This window comes from Caenorhabditis remanei, chromosome V, assembly GCF_010183535.1.
Source record: "Caenorhabditis remanei strain PX506 chromosome V, whole genome shotgun sequence".
NCBI lineage: Eukaryota > Metazoa > Nematoda > Chromadorea > Rhabditida > Rhabditidae > Caenorhabditis > Caenorhabditis remanei.
In genome coordinates this window covers 13327596-13344022 of record NC_071332.1, presented here as the reverse complement: position 1 = coordinate 13344022, position 16427 = coordinate 13327596, and the positions used below count along the sequence as shown (strand labels likewise).

Below are 16427 nucleotides of genomic sequence, written 5' to 3'. Positions count from 1 at the left end.
CAGTAAATTTATTTTGATGTTTCAAAATAATGGTTTTTTAAAGTTTTTCATTCAATCATGCTATTTTTATTCAGTTCCGGTACAATTTTCAATCATACCACAAAAAAAAATTTTCGAAAAAATTGAATTTTTTGATTTCTGAAAATGTTCTCCCGAATTGAATCATTCCGACTGAAATGTTAAGGATAGCATTATAAAATCAGGAGAATATAACTGGAATATTCTTTAGGTTCATAAAAAACTAGATTCCCACTATCGGGTCACCTGCTACTTACGCGTTCATGGTGAAATTCAGCGAAATTTTCAACTTGGGAAGTTGGTGCAACGGTACTTCATACTTGCAACGTTATTTGACAGGGAATTGCGATGAATATAACAGGAATAGTGAAAAAACGGCAAAAATTGATAGATTCTGCAAGATTTTCAAAGAAAACCTTAATAGTTTTTTCCTGATATCCATAAAAAGGTCAGACCATTGAACATTTATGAGTCCTAATTTTTTAAAGTTTTTTATGAACCTAAAGAATATTCCAGTTATATTCTTCTGATTTTATAATGCTATCCTTAACATTTCAGTCGGAATGATTCAATTCGGGAGAACATTTTCAGAAATCAAAAAATTCAATTTGTTCGAAATTTTAAATAACAAGCCACGTTTAAAAACTTCCTTTGTTTTTTTAAAGTTACACGTCATTTGTTTTGATGATTCGTTGTATTCCCATTGTTCTTGATTGGAAATTTGCAAGATGTGATATGAATTATAGCTCTACACATTGATATACGCCTATTCCCAAGAAAAGTATTGAATCCAGGTAAGGAATAAATAAAATTGCAGATTTTACATATAATTTTCAATTCCCAAGTTCTATTACTTGGTTTTTTTTAATGCTAATTGGACTACTCAATAGTGCTTAGGAGGTAACTTAACAATTACGGTTTCAAGAATAATCCTTTCAGATTTACAGATATATTATATTGTGTGTGGAGTCACTTTTTATTTTTATCAATCTATCGTTATTCTTGGTTTGTGTTGATATCTAAATGCGCTCTTTTTAGTCAGAATGAGGTTTGTTGTTTTTTTATATGTCAATAGGTTCAATTCGTTTAATTTCAGGTAGCTCTCTGAAACTCATACACATCGATTCGTGGATAATTCCCAGAGTTGTAACAGTCACGATTTTGAGAAGGCCCGAGTTCATCACGTGAAATCGGAATTTTTCTAATTTTCACGCGATTTTTTTTCTGTTTTTCACAAAAGTGTAACTGTAATGTTTCTGTTTTTGTCTTTTTCAATAAAAATGTTCGATTTTTTACGTAACTCTTTTTGAAATTGTTTCAAAAAACCAATTTGACAGCTGACTTGAATCAGTTTCTGCAACCAGTTGAGGAAAAGTTGTAATTTCCGTGAAATTTTCTTGAATTTCTCAGAAACTCTACAATTTTTCAGTTTTCTAACTATTTTGGGAGATTCATTCAGTTTCCACATCAATTCTTGAAATTTCGCACCTCTCAATTTTTTGTGTGAAAACTCACAGGAAAGTTGAAAATTTGCGGAAAAACTGTCGAGGAAAAAAAATTTTCAAATTTGGCCTGTCTTATATCTTTTCAGAAATCCCCAATTCGTTTAGAAAAGAATCACGATTTCCAGTCAAATTGCTGGAATTGAAACATAGCAATTACTTCTGTCTAGTCTGCTCCAATTATCGATGTTGGAGTTCGTACGTATTCATTAAATATTTCAGTTAACACGTGCATACACTCAGAAGTGGCGACAACCTATAATTAGGTTCAGGTTTCTGTCAAGACTAAAGTTTCGGTCGCGAGGGAAAACAAAAATTCAGTTGGAGAGCTGAAAACACTTCCTTCTCCATTTTTTAATATTACCTGGCTCGCAATTTCAAATGGTTGTTCCCCCAATTCCTGTCGATGACGATTATAATTATGATCTGACGTCAGCGGAATTAGACGATCTTTACAATTTCGATGACTCAAATTATGATCCATCAGATTACTCAATACTGGATGACTATCCAGAACTTGATTATAGTACTATAAATATACTTGAAGATTCGGTAACTGTCAATGTAAATCTTCAAGCTTTGGCACTTCTCTTCAATATTTTTCATTTCATAATTCTCACTCGGAAGCCACTACGTTCCAATGCAATCTTTATGTATATGATTGCTATTTGTTTATCTGATATTCTGAATTTCTCTCTTTGTAACTATGATCCGTATTTACCGTATACCTTAACCGCGATTCCCCGAAAGACAGTTATAGATGACGAAACATACTACTGTTTGAAAACTAAATGGGAAGCAATTAATGCGGAAGGACAGATTTTATCAACATTATTTGAGATCACAAAACGGTTATCCATTTGGCTTTCCATTATAATGTCATTTATCAGAACCATTGCCGTGATATTTCCAATGAGTGACCGGGTACAAAACGTGGCAACTGTCAAGTGGACCTTAATAATTATTCTGATAGTTATGGTGATTTGGATAATTTTTCACACGTGGTTTATATTTTGGTTTTTACGAATTCATTGGTTGCCGGATGTTATGCCAAAGAACGTGTGAGTTTCGAAAGCTATTAATTGTCCATAAAGCTTTAAATTTATTTCAAGGTGTCCACCTCAACCGAAAAATGAAATCGATCGATACGTTGTCGTTGCACCATTGGCATTGGATGAGAAACTTTCGAAATATCTCAACATTCCTGAAATAATTTTGAAATTCCTTCCTTTTATAATCTATCCCATTCTCACAATTGCTCTTCTCATTCAAATTCATTCTTATAAAAAGAAGAGACAAAAAAGTGTTTCAACGGAGAAAAAGTCAGATAACACAAGCAAATTGGTTTTATTCATGACAATTACTTTTATGTTATCCGAAGGACTTGGAGGAGTTGATGCCATCATTCAATATACTCTCCTTTTTTGGATGAAATTGAACATGAAAAATAATAATTTGTTGTGAGTTTTGCTCTCTTAAAATGTTTTCAAGTGCAAAGAGTAAAACTCGAAATGTTATGCACTCCCAAATAGTCGTCACCCTATTCGAATATTTTCAGGGCATATATTGAGATATGTCGAAATCAATATCCTCTCCTTCGAACTATAAATATATTATCTCATTGTATTGTTTGTCTTTTAATGTCTGCTCAGTATAGAGATGCTACCAAGTCTTTATTCTGTTGTTGCAAGAAAGAAGAAGTGAGTTTTCCAGTCGAGACCTAAACTAACTTTTAAGTTTTCAGCCCTGGAAATCTGCGGGTACTGTAGTCCGAAAGAGTACTTCTGTTTCGAAAACATCACTCGGTGCGGTTGGATAATTTCAGAAATCTTTATTCATTGGTCTTCAAATGTCTCAACTCTTCCTCAAGTTTTCAAAGCCGCCATCCGAATCTTCGTCTTCTGTATTACGTTCCATCTGAATCTCATCATAAACAGATCCTTGATATGTCATTGTGGCCTCACAGTGACCTCATACACATCCAACAATTGGATAAAGTGTTTTCCTTGAAATCCTTTGAAAGCAACACCCAAATATTCGGAATCGGCAGCAAATGATAGAGTTCCTTCGTCCATATCAAGAAGACAATAGATCTGAAAATGTTAGAACTTTTGAAGAATCTAGAGAACCTGAAAACTAATGGAACCCGATGCGTACTTTACTTGGAGCCAACCAGTCGTTGAAATCATTTGGATATTTCCAAGTTTCATAGTGATTTGAGTCATGATGGCAGAAGTTGCTTACTGTAAATATAATTGAATCTGTGATAAAACATTGAAATTAAATGAAACTTACCCATATCCCATCCGTAACTATTTTCATATTTTCCAATCAGTGAACGATATCCCCCATATGTAAATCAGCCTCCCAATCATTGCAGTTGTTCCCCTTTGGTTCCTTGGCCAATCGATTTGCCATACGTGGAATTCACTACTGATCCCTGTTTTCCACGTATTCCATGAGTACTTTCAGCAATTGGATTACGGTGAAAAGTGAGAGGATTATCTGTTTTGACTGATATATCTTTAGGACAGTCATTTGGATTCCAGGCATGTTTCAGCTGAACTTCCAACGAAGGCGCCCCATTTTGAAGAATTCTTGTGAGTTTATCAGGATAAACGGGCTCCTGGAACAAACAGTTTTCTGATATCGTCAATCCCACTACTTACCTTTTCTGATTGATAGGTGAAATGCAGGTGAAATTGGTTTCTCAGCATTCAATGGTAACATGCTGAAACTTCTGAAATTAGGTAAACTAGAAGGAAAAAAGAAAATTAGAACAGTCGAATAATAATAAATAAATGTGAAAGTTGTTTGAAAACTGAATTCTTTATCAGTTACACCTCTTTCCTTCATTTTTCTAAAATTATGAATTTTACATGTAAACACATTTGCGAATGTAGACTAACTCTAGCAACCAGGTTCCTGCTTACACTTACAGTTTTTTTCGTTTCAATTCCAAAACATTTTTAAAAGATCCAGTAAAGACAGACATCCGGATGCACAGACAGACATGGAGAGGCCAAAAATCGAAGCAAAATTGAAAAACAAGAAAAAAGATTTCACCTGTCTCTTTTAATATCAGCAATGTATGTAGTTCACTGATTCAGCTAGATTTCTGCCGGCTTTCTTCAAATTCACCCTTGTTTTACAACGTCACTAAATATATTTGACCAAATGGTTTCTATGAACTTTTCGGTGCCAACATGGCTGATCACTTACTACCATTTAATCGGTGTAACATCTGTATGTTTGAATTCCTTTGGTATATATTTACTGATATTTCAATGCAAAAAACTAGGAAGTTTTCGATTTTATCTTCTTTTCTATCAGTCTGTCTGTTTTTTGACTGATATCCATATGACTTTTTTGATGCAAGGGGTTCCGTTGGTTCCATATTTAGCAGGGTATTCTGTGGGTTTCCTGGCAAATTGGTTCGGTGTTCCCACACATTATTTATTGGTAAGTGGGAACAATAAGTAGTTGAACTGGTTAATTGTTTAGAAACTGATTTTGTAGAGATCTATAAGTAACTTATGGAATAGTATAAGTGAGCTGATCGACTTCTTTTTGTTTTACAGCTCATCGCCGGATGTCTTGGAGTGTTTCAGTTCGAATTATTGATAATTTGTTTTGTCAAAAAACATCAAGCAATTGCAGTCATTTTGAAAACTCATGTCATTCCCAAGTTTCTAGAATTTTCTGGATATTTTATATGTTTTATAAGTCTGCCAATTGGCGGAATAAGCTTCAATTCTGTTAGGATTACCGAGGAAGAAAAATGGGATTATGTGAGGAAGGTTCGGTTTGTAGGCCTGTCTATCCGGATGTCCTAGTTTATTTGTTTCTATCAGGCTGTTTATTGATTTTTTTTCAGAACCTCACTCAGTATTACAGGAACTTTGAAGAATTACACGAATTTGAAATTTATATCAGAACTGAAAAGTTTCAATACTTATTTCTGTGTACTGCTTTATGCGGAGTTGCAATTATCCTATCCATATCATTGATCGTATCTGATATATTCCATATGATGCGAAAACTGAAACTTCGTATATCTACAGTAACCTATCAAAAACATCAGGAAGCGATTCGTAGTCTACTCGTTCAAAGTCTCACTTCTGTGTTATGTATAGTTCCAGTTGGATTACTCGGAGTATTTGTTCGTATTGAAGTTACAAATAATGGCGAATTATTAGTTGGAATGTGCATTGTTTGGTTCTTGGCACACTCTTCAATCAATATGATTTTCTTGTTGATTTTCTTCCCGCCATTCCGAAATTTTGTTTCGAAAATTTATAAAATGTAAGTAATCGTTTACTCTTTGGAGTGTGCTCAGTCATATCATGATTTTCCAGGAAACCACAACGTCTAAAATTAATCGGAGGACCGCCGTCATCAAGAATGTTTCCATCGATTGTAAAGTTATAACAATTAAAAATGCTCAAATTTATTCAAATGTACATAAAAATGTCTCATGAAACAGAAAAATCATTCATCTCTTTTCTGGTGTCTTCGTGTTCTTTTCTTTCTTGTCTCATCACAATGTGATTTATGATGACAGTGATGTTTCGGTACGTGTGTTCCATAAGTCCGAAGCCTTTTCAAATCTCGGTGTTTGAATGGTCGATGATGTTTTGGAGACGATTTGATCACCCAGAAATCATCGTCTTCCGTTCCACCCTGGAATTGAAAATTTGGTGTTTTCATATCCACTAATTTACCTGTGCAACATTGATTTGTTTAAAATTCAAATGTGTCGAATTATATACTCTCATGACTCCGAAACCGTAATCCGTCGATCTGATAGCACTCCATGGCGGTGGATGCTCAATGAAGACATCTGTGTTTTCTCGGCATCCCTAAAACAAAAAATTCACATTCGACTGCAAAATTCAAATTGAATGATAAAAAAATTAATGTTTATGAAAACTCACCGCTGATCCCGTGATAATATGAACAGGAGCCGGTGGATCCACGTATGGTTGTTGTGTTCCATTGAATACTGTCCGGTTATACACTGGCCACAGTCTCTCATAACTATGTTCATGGGCCCATAGTTCAACATCAACACCATACTCATAGAAGAGTTTCTCCAAAGCGTATCCATGAGTCAATGGAAGTCCAGTACGGATCTAGAAACTTGATTAAGTTGAGTGAAAAAAGAGGCGCAACTTACAATGGATTCATACTTGGTACAATCGTCTCCATCGAAATCAGAACAATACATCGGTCGATGTCCTTGAGTGATAATCCAGGGCACTTCCTTTCGATTCGCGTTGGCTTTCTAGAGAAGATTGTAAAACTAAAATTAGTTTATACAAGCCATTCATACCTTCAAATCATTCGTCAACCAATTGAATTGATTCTCCATCTGATGGTATCCCAAGTGAAGATTGAAGTAGAATTCGGTTGAGAAGACAATAAAATGAACGGGACCAAGATCGTAACTGAAGATTAAAAAAAAAAATTTTCGATTATGATTAGGTCATTTGCTAACCTATAAAACAAATTATGCTCCGAGTTCGGCATGGTGAACCGATTGACATAATGAGTGAAGTTATTGTAGTATTCGTGATTTCCAACTGCCGCCATGTATGGAATATATCCAGCTATTGGCTCGATTTGCCGGAAGAACTCATCCCCAGTCTCGCCATTCGATTCGTCCATATTATAGGCAAAGTCTCCTACAAAGAGTATAATAATAAAACATCTTTATTAAGGTGATACTCACCAACATGCAATACCATATCCAGTTCTCCCTTTTGTGCCATTTTCTGAATTGTTCCCAGAGAACGCCCATTTTCCACACCCAAGTCTCCATAGACTGCATAAATGAACCCTCCGCCTTCACGTTCTTTGAGAGCAGTGAAGAAGAATATCGGACTCCAACCGTGTTCCGAGCCCACATGGTAATCTAAATTAATTCGTTATTTCAAAAAGAAGTTTCAGACTTACAGTATCTTGTCCCAGGCTCCAATCCAGTCAGATTGACTCTATGAATATATCTCCATACGCTATGCTTCTGTCCATCCAAAAATACAGCACATCTTCCTTCCACCGAGTTCTTCAAATCAGAAATGTCTTTTCCGTACTCCACAATTGATTTCAATGTGTCATCATAGGTTTGCCACGTCACAGAATACGTGGATTGGTCACCTCCATAGGCAAGACGAATTTGTTCCGGTTGTCCGAATGCTGGTCCAATGTTCGGGTCATTTTTAGATTTCCACATAGGAATACGGTCGATTGGAAGATATTTATGAGGAGATACAGAGGTGAAAAATAGAAGAAAAGTAAAGAAAATAGACATTTATATAGTGAATAAAATAGAGTGAATTTCGAAAAGGCGAAGTCAATCAAAAGTTGAAAATGGGTTGGTTTAGAAAAAGTTAGACAAGTTTAGACGGGAGAAAGAGGGGGTCAGCTGATAATAATAACTGATAAGATAATGGTTTTCATATGTGGTATTTATATACGTAGAAGGGGACAACGTGTTTTTAGGTAAATATTAGAAAAAATGAAATGTTTGGTGCTCTTTTTTTTTAGGAACATAAAATTCCGGTTATTGGACAATTAGATAAACTACTGTGGTTTCGATCGTTTCGTGATTAGAAAAGTAATAAATTTTTTCAGAACCAACATCACAAAACGGTCCAACCGACTACAAACACCACTTGATCGAAAAAAAACTACTGATTCTATAATAAAATCACAAAACACTAGAATATAGCGTTGTTTCAGCCAAATATTTTTCTTATCAAAATGTGAAAAATTCGAAGAAAATATTGAATTTTCCGCGTGACCTACCCTACTGGTTCGGTTACCTTTCACAGTACTGCCACGTCTCACCAACGTATCGGAAGTTTGAATAATGTTTTCCCAATTATTTATCAAAAAAGACTTGTTCGAATCGAACTAAAAAAGTTCAATCGATAAATGGATATCAAAGAAATTCGAGAAAAACTGACGATTGTCAATGTCACTTCGATAACGGTTTGAATCTCCCGAGTCTCAAAAGAAAAGCCTCTTGATTCCAGAGTGAATCGGTTGCAGAGTACGAGCACGACGTCGATGAATGTCTTCGTCTTTTGGAGATCAAAATGGAAGTGGAAATGGGGAAAAAAATAGAATTGAGTAATCGTATTGGCGTTGTTCAATCACAAGTCACTGAATTATGGGATCGAGTTGATAAGGCGAGACGCAGAGAATCTGAAATCTCGTATCGAGTCACAGCTTGGGCACAACATTTGTCCGAGTTGATGAATGAGGTATTTTGAACATTTTTAGCAGGAAAAATGGGAAAAAGTCTTCCTTAGAAGAGTACTGTATTGATAGTTTTGGCTTCCAGGTGAAACTAAAACGAGCTCAAATGGGAATGACAATGGATTCGTCTGCATCACTCAATGCTGAAATTCAACAAAGTCTTGATTTGTTGGCAGAAAAGAAAGATTTAGTGGAGAGAATGAGAAAGGAGATTGATCATAGACGTCATTTGCATAAGGTAGGCGCTCGAGAAACCGCTAAATTTAGGCCATCGTACTCATGGTCAAATTTTCAGTTGCAACTGAAAAGTCTGAAACTGGACTGTGATTATGAAGAAGAGAAATGTAACGAATGGAATCAGAAATCGGCTGAAATAGAAAAAGTGATTGAAGTGTTGAAAGAACAGAGAAAACTACTCGGTGAACGACTTGAAGAGGAGAAACGAATGGAGCAGGAACAGAAGAAAATGCTGGAAGACTTAGAGACATTGATGAAGAAATCTGGAGTGGCTGCAAGAAAACAGAGACAAATTCATAATGAAAACGCCAATTTGGTTGCTTCGTATTCTGCTCTCACTGGCGAGGAAAGCTCATAAAAGTCTATGTCATTGCATTTCCTTTATGTTTATAGATAAAAGTCGTACTTCTTGTGGCAATAATTTTCATAACAATTTTCAAAAGGTTAACAAAATTTGAACGCCCGCCCGAATATCGCCGGTTGCGTCAGTCGTGTCGCTTGCGTGCTATGCGGGAACTGGCGTGTTTCCCGTTTTTTGAAAAAGTTTTAATCAAAGTTTTTGTCGATTTTCTTCGAGGTTTTTATGATTTTCAGTGCGTTCAAGTTGTTTTCGGAACTTTTACAAACATTCATTCTGTTAACTACAAATAGTTTCAACTCTGAAAAGAGCTTCTTTATAGTTAAAAGTGTCGAGTTAGAGTAAAATTTGCTGTTTTCTCTTTATTTTCTTTATTTTTCTCAATTACAATTCATTCGGTATCTATTTCTTTCAATTTCCGTAATTTCAGCTTCTCAAAAATGAGCCGACAATATCGAAATCGTAAAGGACATGATCTGGAAAAAGTGGTTCATCGTTTCACTGATGATGATTTATCTGAATTAAAACCAAAAAAAGTTTTCGCCAAAAAATGGATCATTATCAAGAAGTTGGACAAGCGAGGAGCGGCGCATTGTTATCAAGTCTGCGATACAAGTTTCAAGATATTCGTACGTAATAAACGGGTAGATTTCATGTTATCAATGCTTTTGTTTTCAGGGTGTTCTGTATCTGGAAACGGGAAATGACAATGTGACATCGATTGCGAGCCAAGTCGAATTCTCACTTCAGCAGTTCTCGCTTGGATATTCTCATCGTTTTACAAATGTCATTGACTCGAATATTATTAATAATCATTTATTCTACATGGTTCAACGTACTCGCCCAGGTCCAACTCTTGAAACATTATTGAAATGTATTCGATCAGATGATGATCGTCTGAAAGTATCATCAATTACTGCATCATTCATTGCGATTGATATCATTTCAATTCTCGAATTGCTCAATTCATCTGGTCATGTTTTGAGAAATTTCGATACGAAACAATGGAAATTGGATGTGAAAACGAGAATGTTTTACTTGGATGATATAACTGATGTTAGTAATCGATAAACTCGAAAAAACAAGCCGTTTTACTCATCACTTATCAGAAAATCCGATTTTTACTATTTTCTAATCGAAAAACTTTAACTTTGCAGGTCCAAGTGTCATCAGACAAACGTCATCGTTCAATCGACGAAATTCATATAATCAATGCGGAGACATTGGATTTGGCATGGACTTCAAATGATATTTTATATGCACCAATTGAATTTATAGTGAACGGAGAAATGCATCGCATGTCCGAATTAGATCAACTAGAAATGCTGATTTATATTCTTTTTGATTGGACACGTGGCAAGTTACCATGGAAAAATTCGAAATGTCAACAGAGAACACTCGAAATGAAAAGAGATTTCTTGGAGAATTTTCCAGATCCGCTCGAAAAGTTCGAGGAACCTGTTGACCATTGGTTCAGTACTGCGTAAGTGTGCTAAAAGTTTTTCCAAAATATAGAATGATTTTCAGGCTCCATAATCTCGCCGATCATCTGAAAGTAGCTAAAATAGCTCAAGCGAAATTGGAGAAACAAGCGGTTCGAGGAGGAGCATGGTGTCCGAAAGGACCACGTGCTGGTGCGCTTTTGTCAATTGTAAGTCGAATTTTCGAAGGTTTTTTCTCGAAAAAGTGAAAAGAGTTTTAAATTAAACTTTTTTCAGATAAACTATCGTCGAATCGTTGAAGATTTTCAAAAGATAGTGTGCAGTGGCCGTCCCGAATGGAGCGTTTATTGGAGAGATATCAAGTTGGATTGGGATAAAGAAGTTGAATTGACTGTAGGTTGATACGCGCATTTTCTTCACATATAATCTTTATTTTTTAGCCAGAGCAGTCATCCTTCTTGCAAAAATACGAGAAACGCCAAAAGTGCCTTGAAGTTGTCGATGAGAGAGCACGTTTGGATGCGATACGCGTTCATTATAGTGTTATGGAGGAACATGGAAAATTCGAACGAGAAAAGAATCAAATTTCTATAGAACAATATTTGAGAGGAGGAGATCCGAATGATCCTGATGAGAAAGAAGAAATCGAACGACAAATTGCTGAGTTAAGGCAGAAGAGAATGCAGAAAATTCAAGATGAAATTATAGAAGAAGATGAAGAAATGGATATGAAGATTGATATTAAAGATGAAATCGATGATTATGATGACTATTATCAAGGTACGTGAATACCGAACAAATACCTTCCCCGCGCCAGAACTGATTGAAGTCACTATCAGTGATGTCGGGTTTCAGTTATATTTTTCATCAAAATGTCTGCGTCTCTCACTGTCGGCCGCGAGCAACATCCCATCTCGCTTCTCTGTTCTCGCCCGCCGTCGCATTAGGGAACGTTTTAGTCAATAGCTCCACAGTGATGCTTCTTCATTCCTGTCAATAAATAAACTACGAATCAAGAAATTTATTAATACGAAATTGAAAGAGTACACTTTCAAATGATCATACAAAAAAAACGCTGTAACAGCATACGGGTGTTGTCAGTTTTCATGGAAAACTTTTGAACAAAAAAACCAAAAAAAAATATCGACAAATTATTCATTCAACGCACGACACCGGAAGACTTCGATGAGATTTGCTATGACTTGATAAAGAACTGTCCATGCTTGACGAGTCTCTTCATCTAATTGATATCCATTGCATTCCTTGACAACTTCCAATACCGGCTCAATCATGTGCTGAAATTTTTTTTAATTGCAAAAATGCTTTTGTTAATTTTACACTTCTTCTAACTCTCACTAGGAATTCTGTTCACTCACAATGACATGATTTCTCTGAACATTCCATTTGATATGTGCCAATGCGATTCTTGACATTGATTTTCTCAATTCCTCTTCATCTCTCATCGATTCGATGATTCTTCCGAGACCTTTCAAATACACAGAAGCGTGTCTTCTGAAAATATTTTGAATGTCAAATGTCTGAACGTTCACACTGAAACGCACCTCAGTTCAACTGCATTCATCAAACTTGAGTCTGGAATTGCTCTGAATTGTGGCCATATCAATTTGTAGCGTGGGTATTCGGCAAAAAGTCTGAAAATGGGAACGTTAAAGCTGAAAATTACTGCTTATCACTTACCTGACAAAGATTTTGAGCCCATTTCTCACGCAGTCCTGCTCGATTGTTGTGAATGTCTTCTGGAGAATATCCCTCTGACGATCCGATAAACGAGATGTTTCATCGATGATTTTTTGAGCTGTAATTACCAAAAATATTTTTCTTGAATTATGAGAGAAATCGTGTTAGTCAATGAGCTGCTACGTTTGTTTTTGTTGACTTAAACACTTGCTTCAAACTGTTATTTGTTTCTGGGAGACCTCAGAAATCTGGAAATTTCTTGATTTGTGGTTTATTTTCTACCAGAATCTGCTGTGAAGTCTTATTGAACACGCGATTTTGAAAAACATATTCAACTCTTTTCTCGGTCGGAACCACTTTGAGTCATTTTAATCAGAAATCCAAAAGTGTACCTAAAAGATAATCCGGTACCGGTCCATTGTCTATCTCTGCAGATGAACTATTCGAGACAAAAAGACTTCTTCTCGGATCAAAGAATCTTCTGACCGGTGACGGCGAAGCGAAATCAATACGAATTTGGATAGAAGAAGAGCTCATTGTAGAGCTCTTTGTATTCAGAGAGTACACAAAAATAAGAAATTTATCAGATTTTTCTCACATTGGACTTCTCTTTTATACCAAAGGATTAGCAATGATCAGAGACTAACTGAGACACTCCTATGGAAAAGAAGCCTTTTTTGTAGTATATTTTGCTCAGAGTCGACAAATACTATTGAATGAAACTAATAGATTCAAAATTTGAACGTTTTGAAAATTATTTTTTAAAAAGGATGAAGCTAGTGATTTTTGGATTGTTGCTCAACTAAAGCGTTCTTCGAGGTTTACGATCGAAATTTGATCAGAATGGCTTCATTTTGTTTTATTTTGACCTTGAAAAACTAACCAATTGGATCTGAAGGCGACGCGTTTTCTTTTTCAGATGACGTACTCTTCTTATCAGAGATCTTCCCTGGCTTCTCGACGACTGTATGTTTCTCCATCTGCGCTTTTACTTGCTCTTTCTCGGATATGGGAACTGATTTTTCGGGTTCTTTCAACTCCTGAACTGCTGGTTCACGCTGAGCATTAACTTCGATGTGTTGTTCGAGTAATTGACGATACATTGTTGCTCTGAATTCTGGAGATTCTGAAAACGTCGAAATGAAAGAAAAATTCAATAATTTTCAGTCAAATGACCTACATAAGAAGACGTTGGTAGAATTCTCAGTAATTCTGAGACATAAAAAATGAGTTCTGGTAAAAGAAAAGAAGTGATAGGTACTGAGTAAGGAAAGAAGAGGATTAGTGGAGAATGAGGTAATGTTAAATGATTGAATGATAAGGAGATGAAGACACTGACTATGAGAATAAGCGACATGGCATAAACTGGGGCGTCGTTGGCGTATTATTTAGATTTATGAATGAAACATACTTTTTTGCAAAGCACCATACGATTTTTCACTAATATATTTTTCAGAAGGCCCCTCGCACACTTCTCCCATCGAAAAACTCGATTCCTTAGCAGCTTCTCCTACTTTCGGTGTTTCTTCTGTTCGTTCCACCCGTCTGGCGCGCCGCCGACGCATCCAGGAGGATCATGAAAGGAAAATGGAAGGAGAGCCGGATATAAAGAAAGAGGAACCAAGTGATACTTATTATGATGAAACAGAACTGAGAAGTGAAGAGCAGGTGGATTCATCAGAGTTCGAAGTGAAAACGGAGGAGCCAGATGATTATAATTTCGATTAGAAAGGTATGAAAGACCTAGATTTTCCAACTTATCTAATATTTTCAGAAGCATTCTGCTCACAGTTTCTACAGTCAACAACTTTCTCATCATCATCTCAAATTCAAATAAACTAGAAAATTGTTTTGTTTTAACCCCCATCATGTTCAATTTATCTTTTTAGATACATTCCTCTCATTGTTGTAGTTTTCCTAGCATCTTGTTGTTACTTATAGTTCTTTTAATTGTACGGTTGTTAAAATAATTAGAGCATGCTAAAAGATTCGAGTAAGGACTGAAACAAAGAAAATCGAATTAAAAAAATTAAAAACTAAGTATCTTCACGAAAAAAAAAAACTGAAAATGATCTCAAAAACTATGAATAATTAAGATAAAACTGACTCAAAAATTAAAAATTCCAATATATATTTTTTAGAGAATCTCTTTGAAAACCAAAACATCCTTTTAGCTTTTTTGACACGAAGTTTTCAGAATCAGTGATGAATCTAAGACATGGATCATTTACACAAATAGGAGGAGTCTAGGTGGGTTGGATGAATAATGAGTAATCTCTTCTCCTTTCTACTTTTTGATCAGATTGGTGGTAGAAAAATAATTTATTTTTTCAGAGATTATCCTTTTTCTATTCTGGATTTGGTGGACATGCATACATCATTCGATGGAGTCTGCATGCATACAAATGGATTAAAAATAGAAAAAAAACGAATGAATGAATAAAAGAAGTGATGTGATTTTATAACTTTTTGGAAAGAAGGTATTGTGCTGGAAATCTGAAAAATGGCACGTTTCGAGGAGAATAATATCAATGAAATGTTTGGAAAATCAAATAGAAATCAAAGATTTCTGGCAAAAAATCGGTCAGAACTGAACAATTGACTTTTTTAATAACCTGGAAAACTGATTCACCACGAGAAGAAATCTGCGTCAGAAAAGAGAAAACAGTGCGAACTTATTCCAAGGAAGCCAAGCGTTTTGTCATTATTCAATCTGTCTGGGAGGTTGGAAATGACAATGGAATACTTCAGAGAACTAGAAATATTCAGATCTTTGGCACAAAACTATTCAGTTTTTCAGGATATAGAGGAAATTTCAGAACTTTCTAGAAGAAAATCTCTGGGGAAAGAGCGATACTCTCAACTTTGCTCCCATTTTATAGGTGCTTTCTGAGAGAGAGACTCAACTTCCGAATATTTCTTGTTAATCGGGAAATGGGCGGAGTCTCTCACTCCACCAAGAGTACTTCCGGTCACAAAAAGAAGAAGTTTTCACTTTTATTATTTTGGAGAAGCACGTCTTCTGCTGAGAGTGGAGGAGTCGACTTCTGGAAAGAAAAGAAGAAAGGTTTCTGCAAAAAAAAAACTTCTGAAGGAGAAAAGAGTAAAAGTGCATGGTCCCTCCAAAGAATTCTCAGCAGGCGACTTCCGGATAAAGGACAAAACAATTGGGGAGAGAGTTCATCAGGTGGGTACTAGATGGATTCTGATGGCTAGGACGAGGGAAAATAATGTCAAGAGGGACAGAAAGGGTCCAGAAAATCAAGCAAAAAACTGTTCACAAATAAAAGTCAGATTGATAAATTTCATAGTTTTCCTGGACGCTCTCCTAGAAAGTACTCGCCGAAACGGCAAAAAAAGCAGGATGAATTTTCGAGCCCAAGATCTCACAGTAGCTCATTTTCAAGATAAGAGAATACCCATTGTATCAATATGACCTCTCCGAGAACCCAATCAATCTGAACATATCCAACGAATGACGAAATGAGTGAAAATGGTTCTCTGTTCCAAGCATCCAAATGAAATAGGATTACCAACTCCCACTTTCTTCCAGTTGTTAGTCATTTGCCCTTCTCGATGATACGTGTTGAAAATCGAATTCATAAGTCATGGGCCAGATAGATTGAGAGAGAATAAACTCGATAATGATATAAGTTCGAAATATGGTAAGTGCCTGATGGTAGGCATACATCTTCTCTCCTTCCGATATTCAAAATGTTCTTCGATCAGTTATAACTCTTACCAAGATCACTTCTAACACCTTCGTACTATCGCCGTTCAGGAACATGAACTTATTTGAGTAACTCGTTTTTCATCAAATCACTCAGCCTTGTCAATAAAAAGAAAAGTCCGTATTTTGACGAAATGACCAGAATCTTTCTGTGCCAAAATATCTTCACAGAAAAC

The 16427-nt window shown here is 35.8% G+C and overlaps 9 protein-coding genes across 9 annotated transcripts; 5 read left to right on the top strand and 4 right to left on the bottom strand.

Annotated features, from left to right (window-relative positions):
• Window positions 1-1901: 1901 nt before the first annotated feature.
• GCK72_019621 (uncharacterized protein) lies at window positions 1902-3339 on the top strand (the record flags this gene model as incomplete). Its single annotated transcript, XM_053733124.1, has 4 exons — window positions 1902-2581; window positions 2633-2980; window positions 3079-3220; window positions 3265-3339. 4 exons carry the CDS (start codon window positions 1902-1904, stop codon window positions 3337-3339), a joined length of 1245 nt encoding a protein of 414 aa, XP_053582037.1.
• Window positions 3340-3469: 130 nt separating this feature from the next.
• GCK72_019620 (uncharacterized protein) lies at window positions 3470-3826 on the bottom strand (the record flags this gene model as incomplete). Its single annotated transcript, XM_053733123.1, has 3 exons — window positions 3470-3613; window positions 3678-3759; window positions 3816-3826. 3 exons carry the CDS (start codon window positions 3824-3826, stop codon window positions 3470-3472), a joined length of 237 nt encoding a protein of 78 aa, XP_053582036.1.
• A 65-nt stretch (window positions 3827-3891) lies between these two features.
• On the bottom strand, window positions 3892-4237 carry GCK72_019619 (uncharacterized protein; the record flags this gene model as incomplete). Its single annotated transcript, XM_053733122.1, has 2 exons — window positions 3892-4146; window positions 4190-4237. The coding sequence occupies 2 exons, from the start codon at window positions 4235-4237 to the stop codon at window positions 3892-3894; spliced, it is 303 nt and encodes a 100-aa protein (XP_053582035.1).
• A 1313-nt stretch (window positions 4238-5550) lies between these two features.
• On the top strand, window positions 5551-5951 carry GCK72_019618 (uncharacterized protein; the record flags this gene model as incomplete). Its single annotated transcript, XM_003115308.2, has 2 exons — window positions 5551-5825; window positions 5879-5951. The coding sequence occupies 2 exons, from the start codon at window positions 5551-5553 to the stop codon at window positions 5949-5951; spliced, it is 348 nt and encodes a 115-aa protein (XP_003115356.2).
• Window positions 5952-6011: 60 nt separating this feature from the next.
• Window positions 6012-7755, bottom strand: GCK72_019617 (uncharacterized protein; the record flags this gene model as incomplete). The annotated part of the gene is made up of 8 exons (XM_053733121.1): window positions 6012-6203; window positions 6293-6382; window positions 6458-6655; window positions 6700-6807; window positions 6856-6970; window positions 7021-7207; window positions 7255-7368; window positions 7479-7755. 8 exons carry the CDS (start codon window positions 7753-7755, stop codon window positions 6012-6014), a joined length of 1281 nt encoding a protein of 426 aa, XP_053582034.1.
• A 704-nt stretch (window positions 7756-8459) lies between these two features.
• GCK72_019616 (uncharacterized protein) lies at window positions 8460-9381 on the top strand (the record flags this gene model as incomplete). Its single annotated transcript, XM_003115207.2, has 4 exons — window positions 8460-8516; window positions 8561-8791; window positions 8872-9024; window positions 9082-9381. 4 exons carry the CDS (start codon window positions 8460-8462, stop codon window positions 9379-9381), a joined length of 741 nt encoding a protein of 246 aa, XP_003115255.2.
• A 440-nt stretch (window positions 9382-9821) lies between these two features.
• Window positions 9822-11611, top strand: GCK72_019615 (uncharacterized protein; the record flags this gene model as incomplete). The annotated part of the gene is made up of 6 exons (XM_003115521.2): window positions 9822-10010; window positions 10060-10437; window positions 10539-10864; window positions 10909-11032; window positions 11100-11216; window positions 11264-11611. 6 exons carry the CDS (start codon window positions 9822-9824, stop codon window positions 11609-11611), a joined length of 1482 nt encoding a protein of 493 aa, XP_003115569.2.
• A 363-nt stretch (window positions 11612-11974) lies between these two features.
• GCK72_019614 (uncharacterized protein) lies at window positions 11975-13624 on the bottom strand (the record flags this gene model as incomplete). Its single annotated transcript, XM_003115752.2, has 5 exons — window positions 11975-12118; window positions 12200-12335; window positions 12386-12475; window positions 12522-12639; window positions 13405-13624. 5 exons carry the CDS (start codon window positions 13622-13624, stop codon window positions 11975-11977), a joined length of 708 nt encoding a protein of 235 aa, XP_003115800.2.
• A 123-nt stretch (window positions 13625-13747) lies between these two features.
• GCK72_019613 (uncharacterized protein) lies at window positions 13748-14249 on the top strand (the record flags this gene model as incomplete). The annotated part of the gene is made up of 2 exons (XM_053733120.1): window positions 13748-13778; window positions 13978-14249. 2 exons carry the CDS (start codon window positions 13748-13750, stop codon window positions 14247-14249), a joined length of 303 nt encoding a protein of 100 aa, XP_053582033.1.
• Between the last annotated feature and the right edge of the window lie 2178 nt (window positions 14250-16427).